This window comes from Heptranchias perlo, chromosome 8, assembly GCF_035084215.1.
Source record: "Heptranchias perlo isolate sHepPer1 chromosome 8, sHepPer1.hap1, whole genome shotgun sequence".
NCBI classification, from domain to species: Eukaryota; Metazoa; Chordata; class Chondrichthyes; order Hexanchiformes; family Hexanchidae; genus Heptranchias; species Heptranchias perlo.
Genome location: NC_090332.1, coordinates 22,447,735 through 22,473,359, shown reverse-complemented (window position 1 = coordinate 22,473,359; position 25,625 = coordinate 22,447,735). Strand labels below are relative to the sequence as shown.

Genomic DNA, 25,625 nt, shown 5'->3' with positions numbered 1-25,625 from the left:
TGGAGTTAGGTCACAGATCAGCCATGATCTCATTGAATAGCGGAACAGGCTCTAGGGGCTAAATGGCCTACTCCTGTTCCTATGGAAGTTGGGTGATCAGAGGTGTAGTGGGGATGGGGCAAGGGAACATGAAGTAGGTCTGATGGACAAGGCGAGCTTGGAGAGGGCATGAGGAAGATAGGATAGAAACTAGAGAAGATGCGGATTCAGGACTAGGGCAAGGGGAAGTCTGGGTAGAGGTTTGGCTTGGTGGGCAAGGAGAAGTGGGGAAGCAGCAGAGGCAGCTGGAAGAATGGTTTCAATCTTAGTGGCAAAGAAGCCCTTTTTTTGTTGGAAGTAAGAGTGGAGGGGGTCAGGGAGATGGTTTTAAGGAGGCTGTTGGCAATGTTGGAAAGAACCCGAGGGTTGTCTTTGCTTTCCAGAATGATTTTGGAGTAGTGGGCAGTTTTGGCAGAGGAGATTAAGGGCTATTAGTGCTTGACGTGGTCCAGCCAGCATATATTACCATGCTCCTTAGTGTAGGTGAAATTGCTTTCTATGCATTTAAATCCTATTTCAGCTCCCCCAGGGAGCACAAGAAATACCATCTGTCATGTGGCCCTGTAAACCAGAAATAAAGAAAACACAAAGTGAAAATTACACTCACTGACCTCTTCTTCCATCAGCTGATGTTGTTTTGTTAAAAGGTTATGATGTGAAAATAACTGTTAAATGATCAACATTAGCAATACTTGGTCTTATCCGCATCCTCGCATTATGAGGTAACTCACTAAATGGAGAAGCGATCACGGATTTCTTACCTTTGCATTGTAAACCTTGTTTCATCAAACCCCAGAGCAAAGAGCCACAGTGATCACAGAACGTGGGCACTTTGAAATTGTGAATGCTAAATTTATGAGGCATGTTGACACTGAATCGCTGGGAGCCCACCTGCACGGAAAGCAAACAGAAAAGATGTGTTTCAGCCAAAGCTCTTGAATCGGTTTCAGGCACCTGTACACAAAGCAGCTTATGCCAGATGTCCCCTGGAGGAAACACAGAGCTGAAATAGAACTGTTCGACCCAGGGTCAATGACAGAATGCCTCAATAGGTTCACTACTCAGCTACTCTTGCTCTATCACTAGGAGTATTACATCGCATAATATAAAGGTCAAAGCAAGTTAGTGAGGTCTGCAGAGCTGCTAAGCCAGCAATGTCATCATGCTATTTATTGTTGACAATAAATGGTACAATTCTAAAGGGGGTGCAGGAACAGAGAGACCCAGGGATATATGTGCACAAATCTTTGAAGGTGGCAGGACAGGTTGAGAAAGTGGTTTAAAAAGCATAAGCGATCCTGGGCTTTATAAATAGAGGCATAGAGTACAACAGCAAGAAAGTTATCTTGAACCTTTATAAAACACTGGTTCGGCCACAACTGGAGTATTGTGTCCAATTCTGGGCACCGTACTTTAGGATGGATGTGAAAGCCTTAAAGAGGGTGCAGAAAAGATTTACTAGAATAGTTCCAGGGATGATTGTCTTTAGTTAAGTGGATAGACTGGAGAAGCTGGGGTTGTTCACCTTAGAGCAGAGAAAGTTAAGAAGAGATTTGATAGAAGTGTTCAAAATCATGAAGGGTTTAGATAAAGAAAATAAAGAGAAACTGTTCCCATTGGTGGAAGGGTCGAGAACCAGAGGACACAGATTTAAGATGATTGGCAAAAGAACCAAAGGCGACATGAGGAAAAACTTTTTTATGCAACAAGTAGTTATGATCTGGAATGCGCTGCCTGAAAGGGTGGTGGAAGCAGATTCAATCACGGCTTTCAAAAAGGAATTGGATAAATATTTGAAGGGAAAAATCTGCAGGGCTACGGGGAAAAAGTGGGGGAATGGGACTAACTGGATTGCTCTTGCAGGGAGCCGGGGTGGGCTCAATGGGCCGAATGGCCTCCTTCTGTGCTGTAACCATTCTATGTGACAATAAGGCATTCTGTGTTTTCCTCCCCCCCGCCACCCCCCAAAAAAATGGTTATTGTCCGTCCCATGTCGCTAGGAAACAATGTTTAATTACACCATGCAAAATATATACCTCATCCTGCGCTTCTTGCTTCTTCAAACCAGCACACTTGGTTATGATAAGTTCGTGACACCGTTTATGCACCACACAAGTACAGACTGTAAATTCAAATGAAAAAAAAAGTCTTTGTCCATCATCAGCTTTAAACTTCACTGCATATTAGTTAAAGTGAGAAAACAAAGTGCAACAACACTAAACAAGGAACAAGCAATCAAATCCATCAATTGAAAGTATCAACACTTTACAGATTTGGTTACATTTTCTCTCTTTATAGTTTATTTGCTTTCTTTCCATATATAGATTGAATAAATTCTATGAGCACCATGACTAGTTTGTGGGCAAATTTGCAACTTGATACAACCAGAGGGATGAACGGATATTGGCCCATCACAAATGGAAGGTTTGCGCTCTGAACTGTGGTATTTTCATTCTGTCTGTCCTTACTTGAAGGAGCTAATATCATGAGTGGGCAGAAGACGGAGTGAGTTTTGCCACCTGATTTATTTTACTTATTCTAGCCATAATCACTAATTCCGGATTTACCTCGTCTCTCCTCAATTATAAAATAGTACATTGTGTAAATAAGAGTAGTTTTGTTCAACATTACCAAAATATTTTAAAATTCATCAAATGCTATATATCCTAGACAAGACAAGAGTCAAACAATATTTGTTTTTGTTTCTCTGCACATTAAAACAGAAGAATGATACACATACACATATCAAGGGCTGTAATTATGCCCGAGGTTCTTGTTGATGCAGTTGTCAAAATGGAGGCCAAAATGGGAATAGAGCTCTGCTTCTACACTAGTTCATTAATATGTCAGGAAAATGAATGATTTGTTGTCACTGGTCAACATTTATCAACACAGCTCAGATTTAGGGTCAATTTCTCATACACGAGGCCAGAAAACCTGTGAAACTTACCTGCCAAAAACAATCTTTGTTAACTAAGTCTCCCTGGATTTCTTGATTCCATGTAAACAGTAACAGCCACTTTTTTCCCTCTAAAAATGACTGATTTATTAATTGGACAAATGTAGTAAAACACTGGAAGGCTGAATAGTGAATAAACCGTTTCCTGCCAACCTAATATTAAATTCATTAAAATACAAAACTAGCATAAAAAAGTCAACAAGCCTGTTGATGGAAAATTAGTTGACTGATAACAGATTTCTGTAAATAGACTCAGAGCAGAAAAACAGAACCCGCTCTGCCATTTAGTGACATACCTCTTCTGCCCACTGTGGCAGTGACAAAAATCCATTAATGTTACTGAGGTCAAGTGGCTAATTTGCCCAAAGTCTAGTAATGCTGCTCACAGAGTTTACTGAACGCTTACACAAATGATATTCATTTATTTCTTTTCATTTTTTAAAACATATTTTCAAGACTATCGCTAGCATGGCAAGGTCTCATTATGCTATTTGAGCTGCCTCTTACCTGTGCTCTTATGTAATTGGTTGCACTTTGAAAGTTCTCACAATTGGTTAAATATTAAACTCTTTTCAACATCAAAAATAGCTGATTCACTCATGACCGTAAGTTTTATACTTTTCTTTGTGTACAGGGAAAAGCATCCAGGAGCAGGAAGGATGCCCTCAGAAAAATGAGCTAGTGAGTAATGGTCTCCCCCTATATGCCACTTAAGCAGGTATTTTCTGTCCAACAGACCCAAAATTGCAGGTCTCCAGAATACTGCACCCACCATCACAAAACAGTAAAGAATTTCCTCTTAGGCAGTAGATCTTTTCAACAGTTCCCCGTTGAGGATCTTTACCCACTTTACCACCCCTCCTTCCACCCCCTTGCAAGATTATTGCTCCTGTTTAAACAGGCCCAGGAACAATTAACTGGTGGTATAATATATCCTCTATATGTTATTAAAATTTTACATTAGCAGCATCTCACACCTGGAAGGCTGAAGAATTGGAAAATTCTATAATTCTGTTAAGTAGGAACATATATGATGAAAACATTTATGAATAATGCCTCCAAGTCATTTTGTTGACACTGCTAAGATCTCCTTCAGGCATTGGGCTAAAAGCAAAAAAGCCCATCAGAAAATTCATAATAGCCATTTAACCAGTGTTCTATCGGCAAAAGCAAACACTTCCATTGGGGCTTTCAGGACTGTGCAACCTGTTTCGTATATTAGTAAGAACAGTTGCCACATGATTCCTCATCGAACTGACATGGTAATGAATTTCACAAATTCAAATTCGGCCAACCAGAAATCCATCAAAACTAGTCGATTTACATTTTGGTCAGCATGCATCCGTCAGAAAACCACTAGATGATCAACAGAAATAGAACAGTGAAACTGCAAAGAACAGTAAGTGCATCAAACCACAATCTTTAACATAGAAATTTGAAACCCGTCTCTTACCCTGACACTGGTATCCTTGTTTACCTATTACTCCCCTGTAAAAGAAAACACAGAACAAACAAGTGTTAAGTTAGATTCTTGCTATATTGCCATGTATATATTTATTTTCAAAAACACATTCTCAGTGTTGTACAAACAATATTTTAAAATGTTCCAAGTGGAGGGAAGGGTTCCTATTAATCTATCATGCTGATCTGTGCTTTTATATCAGTCAGTGGAAGTCTCAGAGATGGCATCACAAGATCGTCACAAGAATAGGTTCTGTCTTCTTCTGTAATTTGTAAATTTTAAGTAATTGTTTTAACTTATTATGCTTTCAAGAGTTTACATTCACATAATATTTTCTCAAGCACTTGTATGCTTTGATTGCATGGTGCTTGCTGGAGGAGCACACTGATGCACTAAGATTTATTGGCATGGCTTGGTTTGCACTGAGAGTAACGCATTTTTAATACTGAAGGAATTTGATTGTTCTTGGCCCCTAGGGTTCAGTTGATTGGGGGAACGAGAGGATCCTATTTACGAGTGGCTCTCTTGGTTCTACACACCAATTGATACGAAATTATATACAGCTCTATGATGCAGATTCATGCCCACGAGGAACAGCACAGATGCTGGCAGCCTCATTTCAACTAAGACTAATAGACCATTGAAGAGATGACATGGAATGTAAGGAACTTGTTGGTATATCCACCATAGCTAAATATATAGATTCACCATAATGAATCCTCCACCAAGAGAACACGAAGGCAGATAATGAACTCTTCCCAGACTCCACCTGTCAATTAGCTGCTATAAAGTACACTTTTGTGCTAGTGGGATGACTAGTGTCAGCTTCCTCTGTGGATAGCTGTTTGCCTCACCTGCCAAATGGTTGAGCAAGACTCGGGAGTGTTGGCCTCGATGTCAGTAATTCAGCAGCTGTTACCTTGGTAACAACAAATATTTTATGTATTACTGAATTTATTATTACTTGCCCAAAAATATACCTATGACATGACGTTTTTACAGATGCAAAGTTTATAAAACACATTACCATGGTGGAATGAAATCTGCTGATTACCATATGTATGGAATGGCTTTTGAAACACTTATGTCCGAAGTGCTTTATTGTATGACCTGCATATTCTAGGCCATAAATATATTGCCTCAAAGCAAATGCAAATTTAAAATACAAAAGAAAGTGAGATGACGTTGTATCTCCTGACATGCTGAATTCTGATCTACACTGCACATTGCATTCTGATTTCAGTCGTTAGGCACTTCCTCTACTCTCAACTGAGAAGACACTTAATTCACACAGCGGCAATTTATAATGGCTATTTTAATTTTCCCTCCCATTGGAAAAGGATCAGCATCATTCAAAAATATTTCAATCATCTTCACACCTGCCAACTGTGATATGTGCACTTTTTTCTTTAATTTTCTCCCCTCCTTTCCTGAAGGCATTAACTCATCTCTCTGTCCCTTTGCCTCACCGTTAGTGGTGGAACTTTCAGCAACCTGGAGTTCACTTTCTAAACTCCGCCAGCTCTCTCCTTTAAAAACCTCCTCAAAACCCACATCTTCAACCTAGCTTTTGGTCACGGCTCCTAATCTCTCTTTTCCTGGCTTAGCATGTGAAGCAGCTTGGGACATTTTTACATTAAACAAGCAAAACAAATGGAAGTTGTTGCTATTGTCACTGCACAGCTATAAGGAGCAGGAAGCTTATGATTTTTCCCTTACCTGAGATCGGCTGACTTAGCACAGACCAATAATCGAACCTGGGACCTCCTAGTCTGTCTGACACTGTACAACACTGGGTGATGCCTTTAGGTAATTGCCATTTTTAAAATATTGCTATCATCGATAGATATATAGCATTGATGCATTTAAGGGGAAGCCAGATAAGCACGCGAAGGAGGAGTAATAGAAGGATATGCTGATAGGGTTAAATGAAGGGGGATGGGAAGAGGCTCGTGTGGAACATATACGTCGGCATAGACCAGTTGGGCCGAATGGCCTGTTTCTGTCCTGTAGACCCTATGTAATGTTGAAAATGTGTTATGAAAATTCAGCTCTTTTCTCCACTAACATTCTTCACATAAATATGTCCAAGCTGCATGTATCAGAAGGTAATTTGTATTTGTTATTCACAGCTGCTCATGGTGTTACCTTTGCAGTACCATTCCTAAAAACTCTGTAACAAATTCATTAAAGAAAGTCATGAGCTGAGAAAGTAAATGAATTAGGATTTAATTAAAGAATGACATAATTCAAAGAAAATCAAGTACATTTACATCTTATTTAAACTACTGGCATGTCAGATTTGAACTTGCATAATTTCATTCTACACATCAGGTTAAATTCATATGTTCAAAGGCAACAGCAGGTTTACTGTTGATAGTAATGGAATTTAACACTGTAACGCCCAATTTCATTGCTACTGCACTGGCTAAAGGGCAAAATTCCCTAATGAATGGAGACGAAGGCTCACCGCCAACTTCTCAGGGCAACAAGGGATGGGAGTAAATGCAGGCTTGTTAGCACTGTGCACATCCTGAGAACAAATTGAAAAGACTGGAGTGTATGAACAATTTGGCCGTCTGTGGTTCTTTTTTTGGAAACTTTACTTGTCAACATAGCTGAAATATCCTACTAAGCTCACGATTCCAGGCCCTATTACCAGAGACTGTACCAAAGGTGACAAATGATTTACAATATTCAATAAAGCAACTTTACTGTTGCAGTGGCCATTACCCGCAGACACAAGGACTAATGCACCATCTTAATTTGTTTTGCAGTATATTTTTCTCTTTGTTCAAGCAAGGAGCAATGTGTCACTGGAGATAGGATCTCAGCTATGCCAAGTATAACAGCTGCAAAGGGAACAGAAAAATGCTTACCTCAGAAAGGATAAAATCAATCTCTGATTTTACCTCCTCTGGCTGACAAAAACATATTTGCCTGGCAGTTTGGTATTACTTTTGACTCATCCCAATCCCAGTTTTTTTTAAAATCGAGAAGCCTAGGTGACTGCTCAAAGCACATAATACAGGACATCATGATAGTTGAAAAGAGCAAAAGAAAAGATAAATGAAGTAATATTGATTGGTTGATGCCAACCTTGAGTTTAAAGTATGTGCAGATTGTAGGATGAAAGAAAGACTCAGGAGGATAAGCACTTCTGTAGTTTGGAGGCCCTGGGAAAGAATACTTTGGGGTAGGAGATAGTGCAATAAGAATTCATTTCAACGTTACCACCATCGGCAGTGGAAAATGAAGGCCAGTGTGTACAAAATGAAGTGTAACCTCATTCTTAGGAGTGAACATTTCTCAACACTTTAAAGCAATAAAAAGTTGTAGAAGTTTGAGAACTGTACACTCATGTTATGAAACCTTTTGTCTCTGTCAACCAAACTAGATAAACCGAAGTGATACACTTTGTGTGATAGCGTAAAACGGGTGATAGCAGATCGGCAGCCGGTTTTACACCTTTCCCGATTTTTACTTCCATTAACTCAAGTAGTGCTGAGTTTCCACTGAAGAAGTTCTTAATGATAAAGAAACCTAGAGGCATCAGGAGACTTCAGCCACTGACATTGAAAACTGGAGAAGATTCTTTTCAGGGCAAGAGGAAGGAGCAGCATATCATTCAGCAAATTATGTTTTTTTTATTGAGAAATCAAGGTGAGAGGCCAAAGCTCATTGTGTAGGACACTATTTTCGCCAGACATTCACTGAGCCAAGTATTATAACCTTCCACTGACAGATGGAGCTTTTCAATTTGAGTGTCAGGAATGCTTGGAACTTAAGGTCCATGTTGGCCATGTAAATCTACTCTGAGAGTGATTTACATTGAAGCCCTTTAAGTTGTCTTTACAGCTGGACTTTGTACATGTAAAACCATTAGGGTGCTTTCACTTCAGGTGGAGGATAACACTTCAGGATAGCAAAAATCCATCCATTTGATGGCACGGTTAAATACAACAAGCTGCAAAATCAAACCACCCTAATTTCCACATGCTTAGCCCTTCCCGGTGATCCATCCATCGAGTCCCCCCTGATCAGCATATATTGCAATGAAGGCCAATGTTGCCGGCAGCCTGAATTTCCTGACTTTACACTCACAGTGCACTAGGGATAAGTTAGAATGAGAGATATAAGGAGCAGTTGTTACCATGATCAGCTGAGACAGGCAGCAGTGAGGAGATTTTGAGCCTGAAAATTGCTGAAAGTTTGACTGCAGCTGGGAACAGCTTTTTGGAGTTTGGTTTTGTGTTCACCCCAGATAACTTTGGACTCGTCCCTGGGAGTACGAGCCCACTGGAAGATTTTGACATCCCCCCTCCCTAGTGAGGGCTCTAGAGTCACAGCTGTCAGTTGCCGCACATCCTTGGAGGTTGACCTTGGAGACTGCGTGTAGGTGCTGTGTCCTCAAACATTCTGTTTAGGTAAGTACCCATGAGTTCTAGGTTCAATGACACTGAAGCAATAAGCAGCCTTCTAATTGCCCTATGTTGCAAAGATGGCATATAGTTAATCTATGCTGGGAAGGTGGCTCATCCTCATCCACTCCTCCGGCTTTCTTGTGCTCTGTGATGTACCCAGGATCACATCTTCACTAATTCTATCTAATCACCCCTCCCCGAGTGAAAGTACCTGAGCTGATGCATGGAAGCGCTAGCGAGTATAGAAATAGGAGGATAGAGCAGATGAATGCGTGGCTGGAGAGATGGTACAGGAGGGAGGGCTTCAGATTCCGGGGCATTGGGACCAGTTCTGGGGAAGGTGGGATCTGTACAAGCCGGACAGGTTGCACCTCAACGGAACTGGGACCAATGTCTTCGCGGAGAGGTTCGCTACTACTGTGGAGGGGTTTAAACTAATTTGGCAGGCGTATGGGCACCAGGATGTAGCATTGGAAAGGGAAAACAAGGGCCACAAAGGATCAGGAGAGAAGGGTAGCCCTAGAGTAAGAAATAGTAAGGTATTAGGTGGGGTCAGACCAAAAGAGAGTACAAGAAAGTCTAAGATGAGTTTGTGATGCATTAGTGTGAACGCATGAAACGTGGTAAACAAGATTGGTGAGCTGCAGGCGCAAATAGCCACATGGGAATACGAAGGAAGTGACGGAAGTGGCGAAATTAAGGTGGTTATGGCAGAGGAACATCGGGCAGGATGTTGGTCCAGGGATTCATAGGTAGGCTTGACAGCTTCTTCCTCTCCCACTTCATAATCATCATCAACTTTGTCGTCTTCATCTTTGTCATAGTTCATGAGGAAGAGGTTCTGTCTTTCCTCCTTATCACTGTCCTTCTCCTCCTCCTGTCACCTCCCATTTCTGTGGTGGATCTGCAGGAAAGGAGGGTACAAGCCAAGAATGGGTGAGCATGACTCCCTTGTGATTAAAGAGGCAGAGAAGGGTGTGGAAGCTTGTGGCTGTGTGGTGCTTCACAGGGATACAGCAGCGACTGCGCAGGTGTGCAGCCGCCAGCACTGTGCCCCCAACCTCGCCATCTCTCACAGCAAGAGCACAGTGCATTCTCATCAGGTCCACGGACTGCAACTTGTAGGGGCTGAGCTCCTTGATGTCTGGGATATCCCCTCTGATGCCCTGCGTGCCTCTAACGGGCATTGTGTACTTGAAACAAGATTGAGTGCATTAGCTGAAGGGTGGCAATTGAGGACCATCTCCATTGTACAGCTGATGTAAGAATGTGATGGTATCACCCTGTTGAAGTAGAGGCAGGGGTTTTAAAGTTCTCTATGAAAGTGCTGTTAGGAGAGATGGCTACACATGCTGTAAGATCCCTACTTCGTGCTCCCTTTTAACACCCAATAAATGTGAAGGATTAGTTGTGGATCTCTTAATTTGAGAGAGTGAAGTGTGTACTGGTGCCCAGTGTGCCCAAGTAAGAAAAGGACAGTGGACAAACATACATACAACATATGAACATACGAATTATGAGCAGGAGTAGGCCATTCGGCCCCTCGAGCCTGCTCTGCCATTTGATAAGATCATGGCTGATCTGATTGTGACCTCAATTCTACTTTCCTGTCTACCTACTATAACCTTTGACTCCCTTGTTAATCAGGAATTTATCTAACTCAGCCTTAAAAATATTCAATGACCCTGCCCCCACCGCTGTCTGGGGAAGGGAGTTCCACAGACTCACAACCCTCAGAAAAACAATTTCTCCTCATCTCCATCTTAAATGGGAGACCCCTTATTTTTAAACTGCGGCCCCTAGTTCTAGACTCTCCCACAAGGGGAAGCGTCCCCTCAGCACTTACCCCGTCCAGTTCCCTCAGGATCTTATATGTTTCAATAAGATCACCTCTCATTCTTCTAAACTCCAGTGTATACAGGCCCAACTTGTCCAACCTTTCCTCATAAGATAACCCCCACATGCCAGGAATCAGTCGAGTGAACCTTCTCTGAACTGCCTCCAAAGCAATTATGTCCTTTCTTAAATAAGGAGACTAAAACGGCACATAGTATTCTAGATGTGGTCACCCCAATGCCCTGTACAACTGTAGCAAAACATCTCTACTTTTATATTCCATTCCCCAACATTCCATTTGCCTTCCTAATCACTTGCTGTACCTGCATACTAACTTTTTGTGATTCATGTACTAGGACACCCAGATCCCTCTGTACCTCAGAGTTCCGCAATCTCTCTCCATTTAAATAATATACTGCTTTTCTATTCCTCCTGCCAAAGTGGACAAGTTCACATTTTCCCACATTATACCCATCTGCCAAATTTTTGCCCACTCACTTAACCTATCTATATCCCTTTGCAGACTCCTTAAGTCCTCTTCACAACTTACTTTCCTACCTACCTTTGTGTCATCAGCAAATTTAGTAACCATACATTCGGTCCCTTCATCCAAGTCATTGATATAAATTGTAAATAGTTGAGGCCCAAGCACTGATCCCTGTGTGAATCCACTCGTTATATCTTGCCAACCTGAAAATGACCCATTTATGCCTACTCTCTGTTTCCTGTTCGCTAACCAATCCTTTATCCATGCTAATATGTTACCTCCTACACCATGAGCTCTTACTTTGTGTAGTAGCCTTTGATGTGGCACTTTGTCAAAAGCCTTCTGGAAATCCAAGTACACCACATCCACAGGATCCCTTTTATCCACGTTGCTTGTTACTTCCTCAAAGAACTCTAATAAATTAGTCAAACATGATTTCTCTTTCACAAAGTCATGTTGATTCTGCCTGATTGCATTGAGACTTTCTAAGTGACCTGCTATAACCTCCTTAATAATAGATTCTAGCATTTTCCCTATGACAGATGTTAAGCTAACTGGCCTGAAGTTTCCTGCTTTCTGTTTCCCTTCGTTCTTGAATAGAGGAGTTAACATGCTTGTCCTGGTCAGGTCATTGAACTTCTTGAGGCAATGGTCTGCAATTCTGGGACTGAGAAAGTTGGCAGTGTAACCCCCCTCTGTATGGCACAATAAACATTATTTTAACATTTCCTCCTATGCCGACCCAGCAGTTTGTGTCTCCTATGTTCACTCTCCTCGAGGAGGGTCTGGAGGACATTCACAATGAAATTTTAAGCTCTTCTGTTCCTCCTTCCATGGCCTTTATCCCTTTTCCGGATGTCTGTGCCAGATGCTTCAGCGGAAAACATTCTTGAAAAGTGGGACAAATTGACACGTAATACATCTACCTGACAGCGAACTTAATGGTCAAAACCCTTTTGTGCTACTGCAATTTGCCAGACTTGGCTTTTCAAAGGCTGCACTCTGATTTCCAAGCACCCTTGGATGCAATACTCCCATTTTAGGCCTTAGAGAGGATGCAGAAGAGATTTACTAGAATGATTCCAGGGATAAGGGACTTTAGTTATGTGGATAGACTGGAGAAGTTGGGGTTGTTCTCCTTGGAACAGAGATGGTTGCGTGGAGATTTGATAGAGGTATTCAAAATCATGAAGGGTCTAGACAGAGTAGATAGAAAGAAACTATTCCCATTGGTGGAAGGGTCAAGAACCAGAGGACATAGATTTAAGGTGATTGGCAAAAGAAACAAAGGTGACATAAGGAAAAACATTTTTTACACAGCGAGTGGTTATGATCTGCAATGCATTGCCCGAGGGGGTGGTGGAGGCAGAATCAATCATGGCCTTCAAAAGGGAAGTGGATAAGTACTTGAAAGGAAAAAATTTGCAGGGCTACGGGGAAAGGGCGGAGGAGTGGGACTAGCTGGATTGCTCTTGCATAGAGCGGGCGTGGACTTGATGGGCCGAATGGATTCCTTCCATGCTGTAACCTTTCCATGATTCTATGATTCTTGACATGGGATTTGTGCTGGAGATCCTCCAATAGATGTGCAAATAAGCTGACATATGAAATTCTGGCAGATTTAGCTCTGTAGAGCATCAGCGGGCAAAATTCTCGACACACTGGTACAACTCACCGCATGGAATTTCAGGGCCAACGTTTTGAGCTGAACCTTATCTATGAATTATCTTATTATCATGGTTTCAAACTATGAAGCAACACAAGTTAGTCATAAATTTAGGTATGGCTAAGGCATTTGACATTTTTCACTTTGAAGTAAACATTTCTCCACTTTGACACAGGCTGGACTACAATCACACTAACAAATTAGAGTTCAAAAATATACAGCATTGTTATATGCATCCATCTATAATACACACCCAAGGAGTACTTAAACTTTACACATTTCTCTTTTCAATGAATAAAATCAAAAGCCTCTAATGTTTAATCTGGAATTCACTATCTGTAAAATCTATGACATATGACTGCAAACATGTTGGCAGGTTCATTTCTTTCCCATTTACAGGACATCACTATACACTGCTATCTCACAATTATTCACCAAATTCTCCCATTTACATGCATTGTTGTTTTAGCACAAGGTTTAGAAATTTAACTGCTAATAAAACATGGTTTCAAGTCTTCCCTTTTAACAAACCATGTCAATAATGAATGTTCACAAAAGCTTGATTGATATCAGAGCCAGCATTGTGCACTGAGGAACAATCACTATGTTGGCTTGTAGGGTAGAGAATGCATATTTTTCAACTGGTTTGTCTCCGTTCAAATGACGATCTCACACTAACAGTTTTCACCTTATTAAGAAGCATTACCTCAGATCATCTGTGCAAAAGTTGCAACATAATGTAGTGATTCTTCATAGTTGGTATTTGCCTTTAACAACTCTCTTGCTCTTACCAAATAAAGTCCCGGCAATGTGAACAATATGTTGGCTGTCTAAGGTAGGTGGCCATAAACTTGTGCCCATTGACCTGATGGACCCTGCGCCGTACAGCTCCTTGCCTCTTCCTGGGCCGCATTCGTTCTCTGAACACACGTTCTTCATTCTCCTTCGGTGCTGCAGAGACCAAGAAAATTATTACTGAATACAAATTTGAAGCACTAAGAGGAACAATACTGGGGGAGAAATTCAGCCCACGGCCGCCCATTTTCCCGGCGTAAATTCCTGGTGGGACCTCTGAATTTCGCGTCACGATTTGTTATGTTTGAACTGAGTTGGATACAATATTGGCTTGGGCAACTTTTAGAAGACCAGGGTGCCCTCCTGAAACAGGCGTTAGCCTCCTCAAATATGTATTTGGAGTCCCACGCTGGTTTTAAGACCCCAAATGTGTAATTCAGGTACAAATGGGCAAAGCATATACTTGTCTAGTGGCACTAGGTGTTGGGCAGCCTAACCAGTGATCCTTAAAAAAAACGCTGGAGGCTGCTCAAATGAAAGCAGAGGAAATTTTCAGATTTTATTTTTGTGGGGCCAGGTTTGACCTGCCAACTGGTTCAGCAAAGGAGCCAGCTGATTTCCCGCCCTCCGCGACCAGCAAGCTGCAGCAGGGTACCCATTTGGCGCCTGCGGCTTACCGGCAGAAATAAGGCCCAGAGCCAAATTTGGCATGGGCCTCAGGGCAAGCCTAATTCATCAGCAATTGTCTTTTGTGGAGCATAGCGATGTTTCTACACCAGTTTGTACTTTCCTGTGGGACACCAACACAATGCACCACAAAGTGCTAGGATGGACGTTCATACTCATGATTCCACATACACTGGCATTCCTCATGCAGACCTCAACTAGGACACTTGGGGGAGGAGCTTCCTCAGAGGAAGAGAGAGTGTGAGTGAACACATGGCTGTCTTGAGAAAACCTTAAGTTCTAAAAAAACATTGGTAGAGACCTCAGATTAGACTGTCTACTCATCCTCAGTCGGGGCATGGTGCAACACACTAAAAGACGGGAGAGAAAATATCTAAAAATGGTTAGGGGGAGGGGCAATGGGATTGACATCAACATTAAAAATCAAGGAACAAAGTAACATTGTCTAGCTTGATAAAATTTCCCATATTCTCATTTCATGATATAATTAGAAACGAAAATGTATAGAAATTAATTTTTGCAAGTGTTACATGATTGAAGCAGATGCATATTTCAACAGGTGCAAGAGGTGTTTACTACTAAAAGAATGAAACTCATTGGTGCACGTTCTAAAGGCAATGTGTGCAAATAACACTTGCAGTGCAGTTAATTAATCCTACTTTTTCGAACTCACATTTACAGGAGGTGCTTCAGTTGCCAGATCCTATTTTCAAAAGCTTGGATTCTTTATGCAACAGTTGTGAAATCTGTGGCTGCACTAAGTGTACCAAAGCTGATCAGGCCCAGTAACTGAGTTACAATTTCAAAATTACTCATAAAAACTGAAGGCTCAAGATAAAACATCCCTAATTTTTTTAAAAGTTGAATTTTAAAATTCCCCAAGAAGGTGAGTTTTAAGGGGTATATTTCCTCAAATTTTAGTGAACGGATGAAAACATACTCCTTTTTTTCAAACTAAGATTTAGTATACAAAAAATGTTAATTTAAAATCTCTAATTTATTTCTCTGCTTAGCATCACAGTTACACCACTTGAAACACAGATTAGGTGTAAATTAATGTTCTAACAGATCAAAAATTGCACCAGTCTCTTAATCCTGCCTCTTGTTAAAAAAACAATCTGTCATTCGCAACAGTGTACAAAGTCATACACTTGTAATAAGTGGAATTTAAATATGCATAAGGTGTCACTTATACCCCAAATTATAAAGGCAATTTAAATATGCATACTGTGTGACTTATACCCCATATTAAAATAAGTGGAATTTAAATATGCATAAGGTGTGACTTATACCCCACATTATAATAAGTGGAATTTAAATATGCATACGGTATGACTTATATCCCACAGTACAATAAGGAGATTTTAAATATGCATACGGTGTGACTGATACCCCATATTTTGCACTCTCATAAATAACTAAAAACAATATTTTGCAGAATTTTACATCTGAATCTCTCTCACAATTTATGCTGGCATTCATCTGAATTGTTCAAGAACGGCACAAATAAGATTCTGCTTGCACAAAACAGGCTCAAGCTACATCTAAAGAGTTAAAAAATAACTGATCAGAAATGCATTTGTGCTGCCAGAAAAAGATTTGAAAATAGGGTCTGTGATATATTGCAGCTCAGTAGCAGACAGACATTTAAAAAGCACAAGAGAGCACAGTGGAATTCATGTTGTCAACCTTCTCAGGTTAATTCTGGATCAAAATCAAAACCTCCTCAATTCCAGCTGCAGTTCTTAGCAACCTCCTCTGTGGGTGGCAAATGAATCATTTCAGAATCACAGAGGGTTATGAAGATTTTAAGTAACAAATATTAACCCCTTCACTACATCCAGCAGAAACTCTCATCTTTGTGTTTGGTATGTTATTGTGTTAACTTTTAATCAAAGTACACCCACTTCAAGAGTTCTGGAAAGATGTTGAACAGAGATGAAAATTCATTACCAGTGGTATAGAAAGAAGCTGGTAGTGCCACAAAAGTATTACGCTACCCAGGTGCAACAGTTTGAAGTCTATAAAGACAACAAAAAGATCTCTCTGCCAATATTTTTGGATAGGGAATGACAACTTCTTGTTATAGCTCTCTGAGGAAAAGACTAAAGCATTGATCTAAAAAGAAAAAGACTGCTCATCTCTAATCAATGTACATAGTCTGCCTGGTATCACTATAGAAACTACCCATCAGGTGAAAGCCACTATTAGTTTATTTGCCACTGGGTTACAATTGCATCTTTGTCACTGCACAACACCATCTACGAGTACGCCTGCTACAAGTAGCAGTGAGAAAAATACATCAAGTTTTAACCAAATACACAATTTCATGGGAACTTTCCAAAGCAATAAAAACATTAAAACAAGATGGTGCTGATAGGAGCTTAGAATATTCTATATAAAAGAAAATCAAATCTAACTTGAGCAAAATAAGGCTGCACAATAATACTGGACACGATATGACAGCAGAGTCGATGCACTGTGACTATTCCCTCTTTGTTTCCTATACTCTCCTGAGCTGTGCGTTATAAATCAATAAAAACCTGAGTCACAATAAAAGACGTTAAAATAATTACAAAACTGTCATTTAAGAATTAAAAGGTGGATTCTGGCAGTAGCTGCGAAAGGTTAAGAAAAGTGATTCTAAAGGAGCCTGGAAGCGTGTGGTGTAACTAGCATTAAGTTGTAAAATGATGCATTAGTTTAACAGGCCGTTAATCACAAATAGTTTGAAGATTTCAAGTGCTTGTGCCTTTTGACAAAAAATACCCTACCTGATTTTTGAAGACCAGATAGAGGAGCAGTTCCCAGCATGCCCATTTTCGAAAGGAAACCAGTGCCTGATGAGAGGAAGCCACTTGTGAAATTTAGTTAAAATCTACTAAAAAGATTGTTTAACTTATTGAGGTGAAAAGGCAATATTTATGGGTACATGGACGTACAGTTTGCAATATACCCATTTTCAAAGGAGCGTGGTGCAGGATGAAAGGAAATCACTGGTGAAATGTAATTAAAATTTAATAAAGTAACTTTTTAAATTACTGAGGTGCGAAGCCAGTGTTTGTGTACTCATGCACATTTCCATATAGTCTCTTCAATACACCCGTTTTGAAAAGAAGCTAGATGGTCAATTTTAACTACTGGCGGAGAACAGGCAGGCGGCAGGCACCCGTTCTTGCTGGCAGGATGCCCGAGCCATTTAGAAACTTGGGTCTCACTTCCATTCTGCCAACGAGCTCCAGGCACCAAACAGGCATCCCGTTTCAGCTCACCGGATCTGGGAGGGCAGGAAACTGGCCAGCTCCCCCGCTGATCCAGCCAAAAGCCGGAGCCTTAGTGGGGAGGCTTTCCCGGGGGAGGGGTGCGAATGTGCCGTCAGCGGCCCGGATGTTTTGTGTCAGCCCAGGAGGAGCACTCCAGCTTCTCCTGGCCCCACCAAAAAGAAATGTTAGTATTTCTTGGGCTGTTTTGTGAGCGGCCTCCAACGGCCCCTTTAAGGACTCCTGGCTAGGCCACCCCATTTGTACCTCGAAATTGCAAGCAGGGATCTATGTACGTCATAGGACCCCTATTTACATCATTTAATGCAGCTCCTGCTCGATTCAAGTGGGTGCCTGGTCCACCCTTGCAAAGGCCCTGGGCAAAATGGTGATCTGCAGGATCAAGCTGGAACGGGACAGTAAGTACAGCACTCCAATTTTAGGGCCGCTAACACCCAGTTTGGTCGGCAGACCGAGTTAAAATCAGCCCTATGGAATGAAAATGAAAGTTAAAGATTGATTCTGAGATAACAAATTGATATTTAAGCCAAGTGCCGTCAGACATTCTGATGGTTTCTAATATGTATATTTTTAAAAGGAAGCCAGCGGAAGATTAGAGGGTACCCAATTATATCCGCTTTCAAAAGGAACCTCGGGGGTTAAATTGATTAACCCCCAAAAACGGGCCCTGGGGTTGTGGTGTGCGATTAACCTGCGCCCGGTTGTTGCGATGCAGGCAGCATGTAACATTCGTACTGCCTGATGATTTCTATCATTGCTGCAACCAGCGCTGTTGATTGGCTGCACGCACCAGCAGGGGGGCCCGATATCGGGATTGGCTAGCACTATTTAAAGGTAGCTGGCACCTCTTAAAGGGGAGCTGCACTGTGGCTGCAGGGAGACCTGGAATTGGTGTGGCAACAAACTCTGTGCTGCAATATACTGAGGAATAGCTGGGCCTGTGAGAGAGCGTGCACCAAGGTTCTCGCACGACACACTAGAGGCCTTGGTGCAAGAGGTGGATGCACGGAGGGAAATCTTTTACCCACAGGGGGGCAGGAGGCCCTCCAGGTATATGCTAAAGAGACAGTGGGAGGCTGTAGCGGACGAGGTAAATGCCAGGAGCATTGCACCACGCACATGGATGTTGTGCAGGAAGAAGTTCAATGATTTGACACGAGTGAAGGTGAGTGACTTCAACTGTCAAGTGGTATATCCTACCAACTGCACCACTAGCCATATCCACTGCTCCATGCACTATACCACCTACCAACAAACTCTTGTCAATCAGTACGCAACTCTTCAAATCAGATGCTTCATCTCACACTCACTCAGTAAGCCGCACACCCATAACTCACAGATCATACACACTTGCAGCTATTCAACCATGACAGCCACATTACCCAAACATCTTGCAGGACACTCACTGACACACTTCTCTCTTTCTTGCAGGAGAAGGTGGCGCATAACAACAGACAGCAGGAAAGACCTGGGGGAGGACAGGCATGCCTACACATCCTCACCCCCATGGAGGACACCGTGCTGGCCATCTTTGGGCGGGCCGTCGCTGCGGCCGTGGTCACTGGCGGTGCTGGAGGTCTCAATGATGAGCGTCTCTACATTCCTAATCCTCCTTCTCGCTCCCCACTTCTCCCTCATCCCACAATCTTTTCTGACTCACGTGCTGCAGATGGTGTGAACACGCACGTCTTACTTTCTCCTCTCCCCTCACCCACAGCTCCACCCGTGTCCCTTTGTCATTTCAGATACCCAAGAAATGGAACTGGCACAGTCAGAGGAGGCAGAGGACGATGACAGTGATGATACAGACACACCGTCACTCGATCTTACACTCACAGCCACCAGTTCAGATACTGACACTTTGTGTACTTTAGAGGCTGGGATAGAGGAGGGATCTGCACATGGTGAGACACTGGGCACAAGTGCGGAGGAGCCGGGGCGGGGGGGATGGATATTGCAGGTGCCTGCTTGCCGAAGGGTGAGGTCACACACTAGTTCTGCTGCCAAGGAGTCAGATGATGACTTTGATGGGCCAGGCTGCAGAAGAAGGCTGATGGGCGTACACAACCAAATGATTGGTGCACTGGAAAGCCTGCCAGAATGCCTACGCGCAATGTCAAGGAGCATGGAGGAGTCCAGCTCCAACTTGGCATAGGGCTTTGCTCAGAGCTTGGAGCCCATCCTTTCCCACATGGAACGGGTGGTCACCTCCATCGGCACACCTGTGGAACTCACCATGATGCAGCGTTTGATGACTGGTGTCGCAGCTTCCGTTGCATCACAAACATCTGCCATCCAAGGTCTGATTGCTGCTTTGGGAGCTCAGACTGCTGCTATCATGGCTCTGGGTTCCACTGTGGAACGGGGCTTCCAGGGTGTCACAGCACTCCAGCAATCTGTTCTCCAACAGATCACCAGGATTGCTGAGGCGCCGCCCCAGGAGAGACCATTAGACCATAAGAGATAGGAGCAGGAGTAGGCCATTCGACTCCTCGAGCCTGCTCCGCCATTTAACGAGATAATGGCTGATCTGATTTTTACCTCAACTCCACTTTTCCGCCCTCTCCCCATATTTTTTGACTCCCTTGCTGATCAAAAATTTGTCTAACTCAGCCTTGAATGTATTCAGTGACTCAGCGGCCACAGCTTTTTGGGGTAAAGAATTCCAAAGATTCACGACCCTCTGGGAGAAGAAATTCCTCCTCATTTCCATCTTAAACGGGCGACCCCTTATTCTTAGACTACGCCCTCTAGTTTTAGATTCCCCCTTGAGGGGTAACATCCTCTCAGCATCTACCCTATCGAGTCCCCTCAGAATCTTGTATGTTTCAATAAGAGAGTGGCAGTGGTGCCATGGAAAATAAACCTGCTGATCTCTCTCAGGATGACAGCGTCCCTGCTCCCAACCCTGCCACTCCTCCCTTGCTGTTGCCGTTGCCTGTCAACCAGCCAGGCCAGACTACAGCAGCCCAGGCCGAGATGGTGCAGTCTGTAGCCGGGCCCTCCTGGCCCAGAGCTGCTCAAGGTTGTTCTCCAAGGCCATCTGCACTCTCTTCAATTGAAGGTCAGCAGCCTTTCACCACCCATGCTCCAGCCACTGGAGATGCACCTCGTCGGAGCACTAGGATAGGTAAAGGCACACGAACAACAGGCACTGGGGGAATGCACAAGGGTGAATTGTCTCATTTTGTTTGAATTATGACATGTTAATTTATAAATTTGGATTTGAAATTGTGTTTGGTGTTCGTTTAAATTTCTGCTGAGGGAGGAAGCAATTTGTAGCCATAAGGAGGATGATTTGATGGTCATGTGGGAGAGGAAAGGTAAGGAGTGTGGGACTGTTGGTGAATGGGGAGGTGTCGTTAAGGTTATTGGTGTCGCTCATTAATCATCTGATCATGCAGGGCCCTGGCAGACAGGGCCTATCTACCTTGTTGCCTCCTGGCCTCTTCCTCCACTTCCTGCTGCACCTCCTCCCCCTCATCCTTCTCCTCCATTTGCTCCTTCGTCTCTTCCTTCTCCATCCTTCTTCCTCTTCCTCTGGCTCTGGTTCTCGACGGATAGGTGGTGGCAAGGGCTGTTCCCTCATAATGGCGAGGTTGTGCACCATGCAGCATACAATGACAAATCCAGATACCCGCTCACATGAATACTGCAGGGCTCCTCCAGGTCGGTCCAGGTAGCGGACATGTTGCTTGAGGATGCCTATGGTTTGCTCGATGATGTTCCATGTGGCAGCCTGGCTCTCGTTGTACGCCTGCTGTGCACATGTGCATACATTCCAGGCCGGAGCCATGAGGCACTTCATTAGGGGATAATCCTTGTCGCCCAGTAGCCAGCCTTTGACTTGCTGTGCTGGTTGAAATATAGGTGACACGTTGGACTGCCGCAGAATGAAGGAATCACGACTGCTGCCAGGATTGCGGGCATGGACCTGCATGATGCACTGAGTGTGCTCGCATACCAGCCGCACATTGAGGGAGTGGAATCCCTTTCTGTTCATGAATATGGCCGAGTTCAGATGTGGAGCATGCCTGGCAATATGCGTGTGGTCAGTGGCACCCTGCACCATGGGGAAACCTGCAATGTGAGCAAACCCTCGTGCTCTCTCATGCTGCTTGTCTCTGTCCAGAGGGAACATGATGAATTTGTTTCTGAGTGCGTACAGAGCTTCCATGAACTCCCTTATACAGCAGTGCACTGCAAATTGCGAGATGTTGCTTATATCTCCAGCAGTAGCCTGAAAGGAGCCAGAGCCATAAAAATTAAACGCCATAGTTACCTTGACAACCATAGGCAATGTTGTCCTTGCCCTGCTCTGTGGCTGCAGTAGTTGACAAATTTCAGTCACGACCTTTTTCGTGAACCGTAGGCTTCGGACTCACTGGTCATCGCTGAAGTTGAGGTAACAGAATTGGTCCCTGAAGGCCCTCCTTGGATATGGCCTCCTGCTGAGTGCCCAGCGCCTCCTCCTCCTCCTCTCTCTTCTGGAAGCTTGTCCTACTCTGCGTGGCCTCTCTGCATGCTCCCAGTCATGTTCAATTCCCAGAGGAAGCCCTAGCAGGCCACCCATGTCTGGCAGCAACCTTGTTCAGCACACTATTTTAAATGCCACTAACAGTACGACCAGCCAGACCACTCTTTATAAAATATAACCACTTTCTCCAAGTATAGGAAGCTTCCGCAAACACCCACAATTGTACCAGCAGCCAGAATAACTAATCCAGCAACTAACCTGTAATTCCTGCATGCTCCCTTTAAATAGCACTGGTGGGGGGTGTCCTTCATGCCCTTTAACTCCTGTTCAGCTGTGCGAGGTTAGGACAGTGCGATGTCTGGAGAAGGGAGTTCGAAAATGGCACCAGCTGCTTCAAATTAGCGTTGCACACTGATCAATGTCATAATCTCCCTACTTTACACGCTGCCCGTAGTTGTTAGGTGCGTGCGTGCAAACCACTTTACCAAAATGGCGCCCTGCGCACGTCACGTCGGAAGTGTGCGGCGCGTCTCAAGCGCATTTTTGGGGCTTAGGAGTTCACTTGATGCCCACACAACGGGTGCTACACGGCCCAATTTAGCCGCCGGCCAATCTAGTGCAATTGAAGTCATCTTAAAAGTACCACAGTGTTTTTGTCATGATAAGTTAACACTCACGGGCAGATTGATTGTACTGTAAATAATGCTCCCAGCCCCGAGATATCAAACAAGAGAAGGAATGACAAACATACCAATAATTTTGCTAGAAATAAAGAAAGGAATAAATGAAAAGAGTACAAGAACTATAAGCTAGAATTTATTCTTGGTGATATTAGCATACATATCAATCTGAGAAAGTGGCAAAAACTGCCCCAAAAAGCTGACAGCTCAAAAACAGCCCTGAATATAGGTTATGACATATAGTTACACTCAGAATACAGTGGGAAATGGGCTTGTCTTATCTTAAACTGCAGATACATTCCATCGCTTGTATAGCAGAAGATTGTGGCAAAAATTGTTGGGATTTTCCCCTATTTCTCGTGGAGAAATTTCAGGCTGTTATGACTATGTATTGGTACTCTCTGTTGCTAAAGCATAGGGAATTTTCAAAATGAATATTGAATCAAATCAGATTTATCCTGTTATAAGCTTCTCATTAGTTTCATACATTCCTGGAGACCCTACAGTCCAGCTGTTGTTTGAAATGTCAAGTTAATGCACGCTTGCCCTCTCTCAACTATCTTACTGGTGTACTGGTGCTGTGTCGTACGACACTACTGTAATGTCATTGCTGTGTCACTTTGCGATGGTAATCAAACATAACTCTGGCTCGTGAGCAATAACAGGATTTTGCGCTTTCAGTAGGAGCAGGTCCATTTTTCAAAATGGATGATTTCGGCAGTGGTTCTTCAAAACATAGTTGCTAGGAATTAACACAGGCACAAAAAAATGAACATGCATGAAAACAAAGTAGCCTAAATCCCATCACCCTTTTAAAAATAAGATTCACATTATTACAACTAGTGATTTTTCAATATTGTTCATTTATATAATGTGCTTGAACTTTGCGTGCACATGAAAAATCTGATACAAGCACTGGTCCTTATTTTCCATTGCGGTCAAACTGCTTCCTTCATAGTAAATGAGATTCGAGTAGTTTAGTCCTTAAAGCCGTTACATCATGTGATGAAACCTCCCGGAATATTTCCAACCAGAGTTGTCAACCCTAAGTCTGTACTACATTCAAGCACCTGATAGATTACACCATCAGGACTTAAATGATCAAAAGTAAAATCCGTATGAATATCATTAAAAAAGGAGAATTCTTCCAGGGTGATAATTAGTGTGTGCTTGACTTCCACAGAGAAGGTTACAAGTTTGAGTCCCAGGACAGCCCATCATAACCCATTCACCTCAATGGCATGAGTTCAATTGGCTTTCACCCATGTCCTTGAATGAAGAAACATAGACAGGTGATGTGCACATATTAAGGTGGGAAGAAATAGCTGTCAGTGACTGACTCATCTTGTCTCTGATGTCAGCTAATCTCAGAGCAGCACCTCCTGATGGACTGCCCCTTCACGCAGAAGGTATGGAGAGAGATGTGTTGATAACTGTCCCAGTTCATCCCCAACAGCTCGGTAACACAGGACGCTGTGCTCCACGGGTTGTTCCCTGGGACGCACACCGAGATAGATACCAACTGCTGCTGGAAGACCATCAACTCAGTGAAGGAGGTCCTATGGTCCGTCCGAAACCTGTTGGGTCTTCCAGCTGAAGGAGCTGTCCACAACCGAGTGTTGTCAACTGGCACGCTCCAAAGTCCAGGAGTACGTGCTGCGGGATGCACTGAAGCGAGGTGTGGCCCACGCAAAGGCTCCATGAGGAAAGGCCACTGTGTAAGGCCACCACATTTTGTATTGTCTAGAATGTTTTAGAAGATATGTACAATGTTTTAAATTGTAATAATGAGATCAAAGTGTGTACGATCTGCATTGTATTGGTTCAAACTATATTGCTTGAAATTTTATCCTTTACATTGAACTGTGTGAATCTTTAAATTTTATGAAATAAAGTATATTTTGAAATATAAAAACAAAATCTCAGAGGAGCACTCACTGATGGCAGCCACAGAGAAAATGGTTGCACCCTCCTGGCTCGACTGGTTGGCTAACTGACATTGAGAGAAAATTAGGAGTCCATATGGCTGGAAAAAAAAGTTAAGAGAAGACAATATATTGTCCTAGAAAGAGACAATGTGGCACAATTCATTGGAATGGCAACACACAGTATCATGGAGGGGTAGAATGCCTATTGGCAGCTATAACTCCACATGGAAGATATCTGAGCTGTCATGGGTGGCAGCAAGCAGAAGAAAAGGGCTTTCTTGGAGAGAAATCGGAAGCTGTACAATCCCAATCATTTATACAGCAGCATTGGTAAAGGCCTTGAAGCAATGGCCTGCCTCCCCCTGACCTACAGAAAGAGGTAGAGAGCAAGAGGCATCTAACAGAGGCCAGGAACTTTAAAATGGGGGGATTAAAATAAAATTTGTATCAAGATGATAGCTTCCTGAGTTTCTTGCTGATCTCACAAGGCATCAGAAAACAAGGGTTTGTTTGTTCTATGGGAGTGATTCAGTTATGTATGGACTTGTTCGTGCAGTCTGACACATAATGTTCGTAATGCAAATTTGAACCAGCTGTGCATATTTCAAAAGTGTAAAACCATGTGATACCAGAAAACCAAGTGAACATCCATCCCTCAGGATTATCAATATGTTAGCACAAAACATGATATTAAGCGAAACTGCCATTCGGCCACTCTGGTCCCCTATTTCACATTTTATGCCCATGTATTTTAGACACATCAAACAGCATCGTGGCAATATTTTTTTTTCATTTTTTAACGTTTCTAAAAATGGAACATGTTTCTCAGAAGTTTCGAGTTTTAAAACATCGGTATGTTTTTTGAAGTTAACAACTCGTGCTGCTATGCTTTTTGTTATTCTCA

At 42.8% G+C, this 25,625-nt stretch overlaps 1 protein-coding gene across 2 annotated transcripts in view; it reads right to left on the bottom strand.

Annotated features, from left to right (window-relative positions):
* Positions 1 to 25,625, bottom strand: part of prkcea (protein kinase C, epsilon a) — a 481,020-nt gene that overhangs the window by 187,819 nt on the left and 267,576 nt on the right. Inside the window, exons 3-7 of one of the 2 annotated variants that reach the window (XM_067988786.1) lie at positions 17,130 to 17,195; positions 13,665 to 13,824; positions 4,452 to 4,486; positions 2,076 to 2,161; positions 801 to 930 (exon numbers count right to left, since the gene is read on the bottom strand). In XM_067988786.1, the coding sequence (XP_067844887.1) occupies positions 801 to 930; positions 2,076 to 2,161; positions 4,452 to 4,486; positions 13,665 to 13,824; positions 17,130 to 17,195 (477 nt within the window). The remainder of the gene's footprint in view (positions 1 to 800; positions 931 to 2,075; positions 2,162 to 4,451; positions 4,487 to 13,664; positions 13,825 to 17,129; positions 17,196 to 25,625) is intronic. The other variant, XM_067988787.1, reaches the window with a different exon arrangement.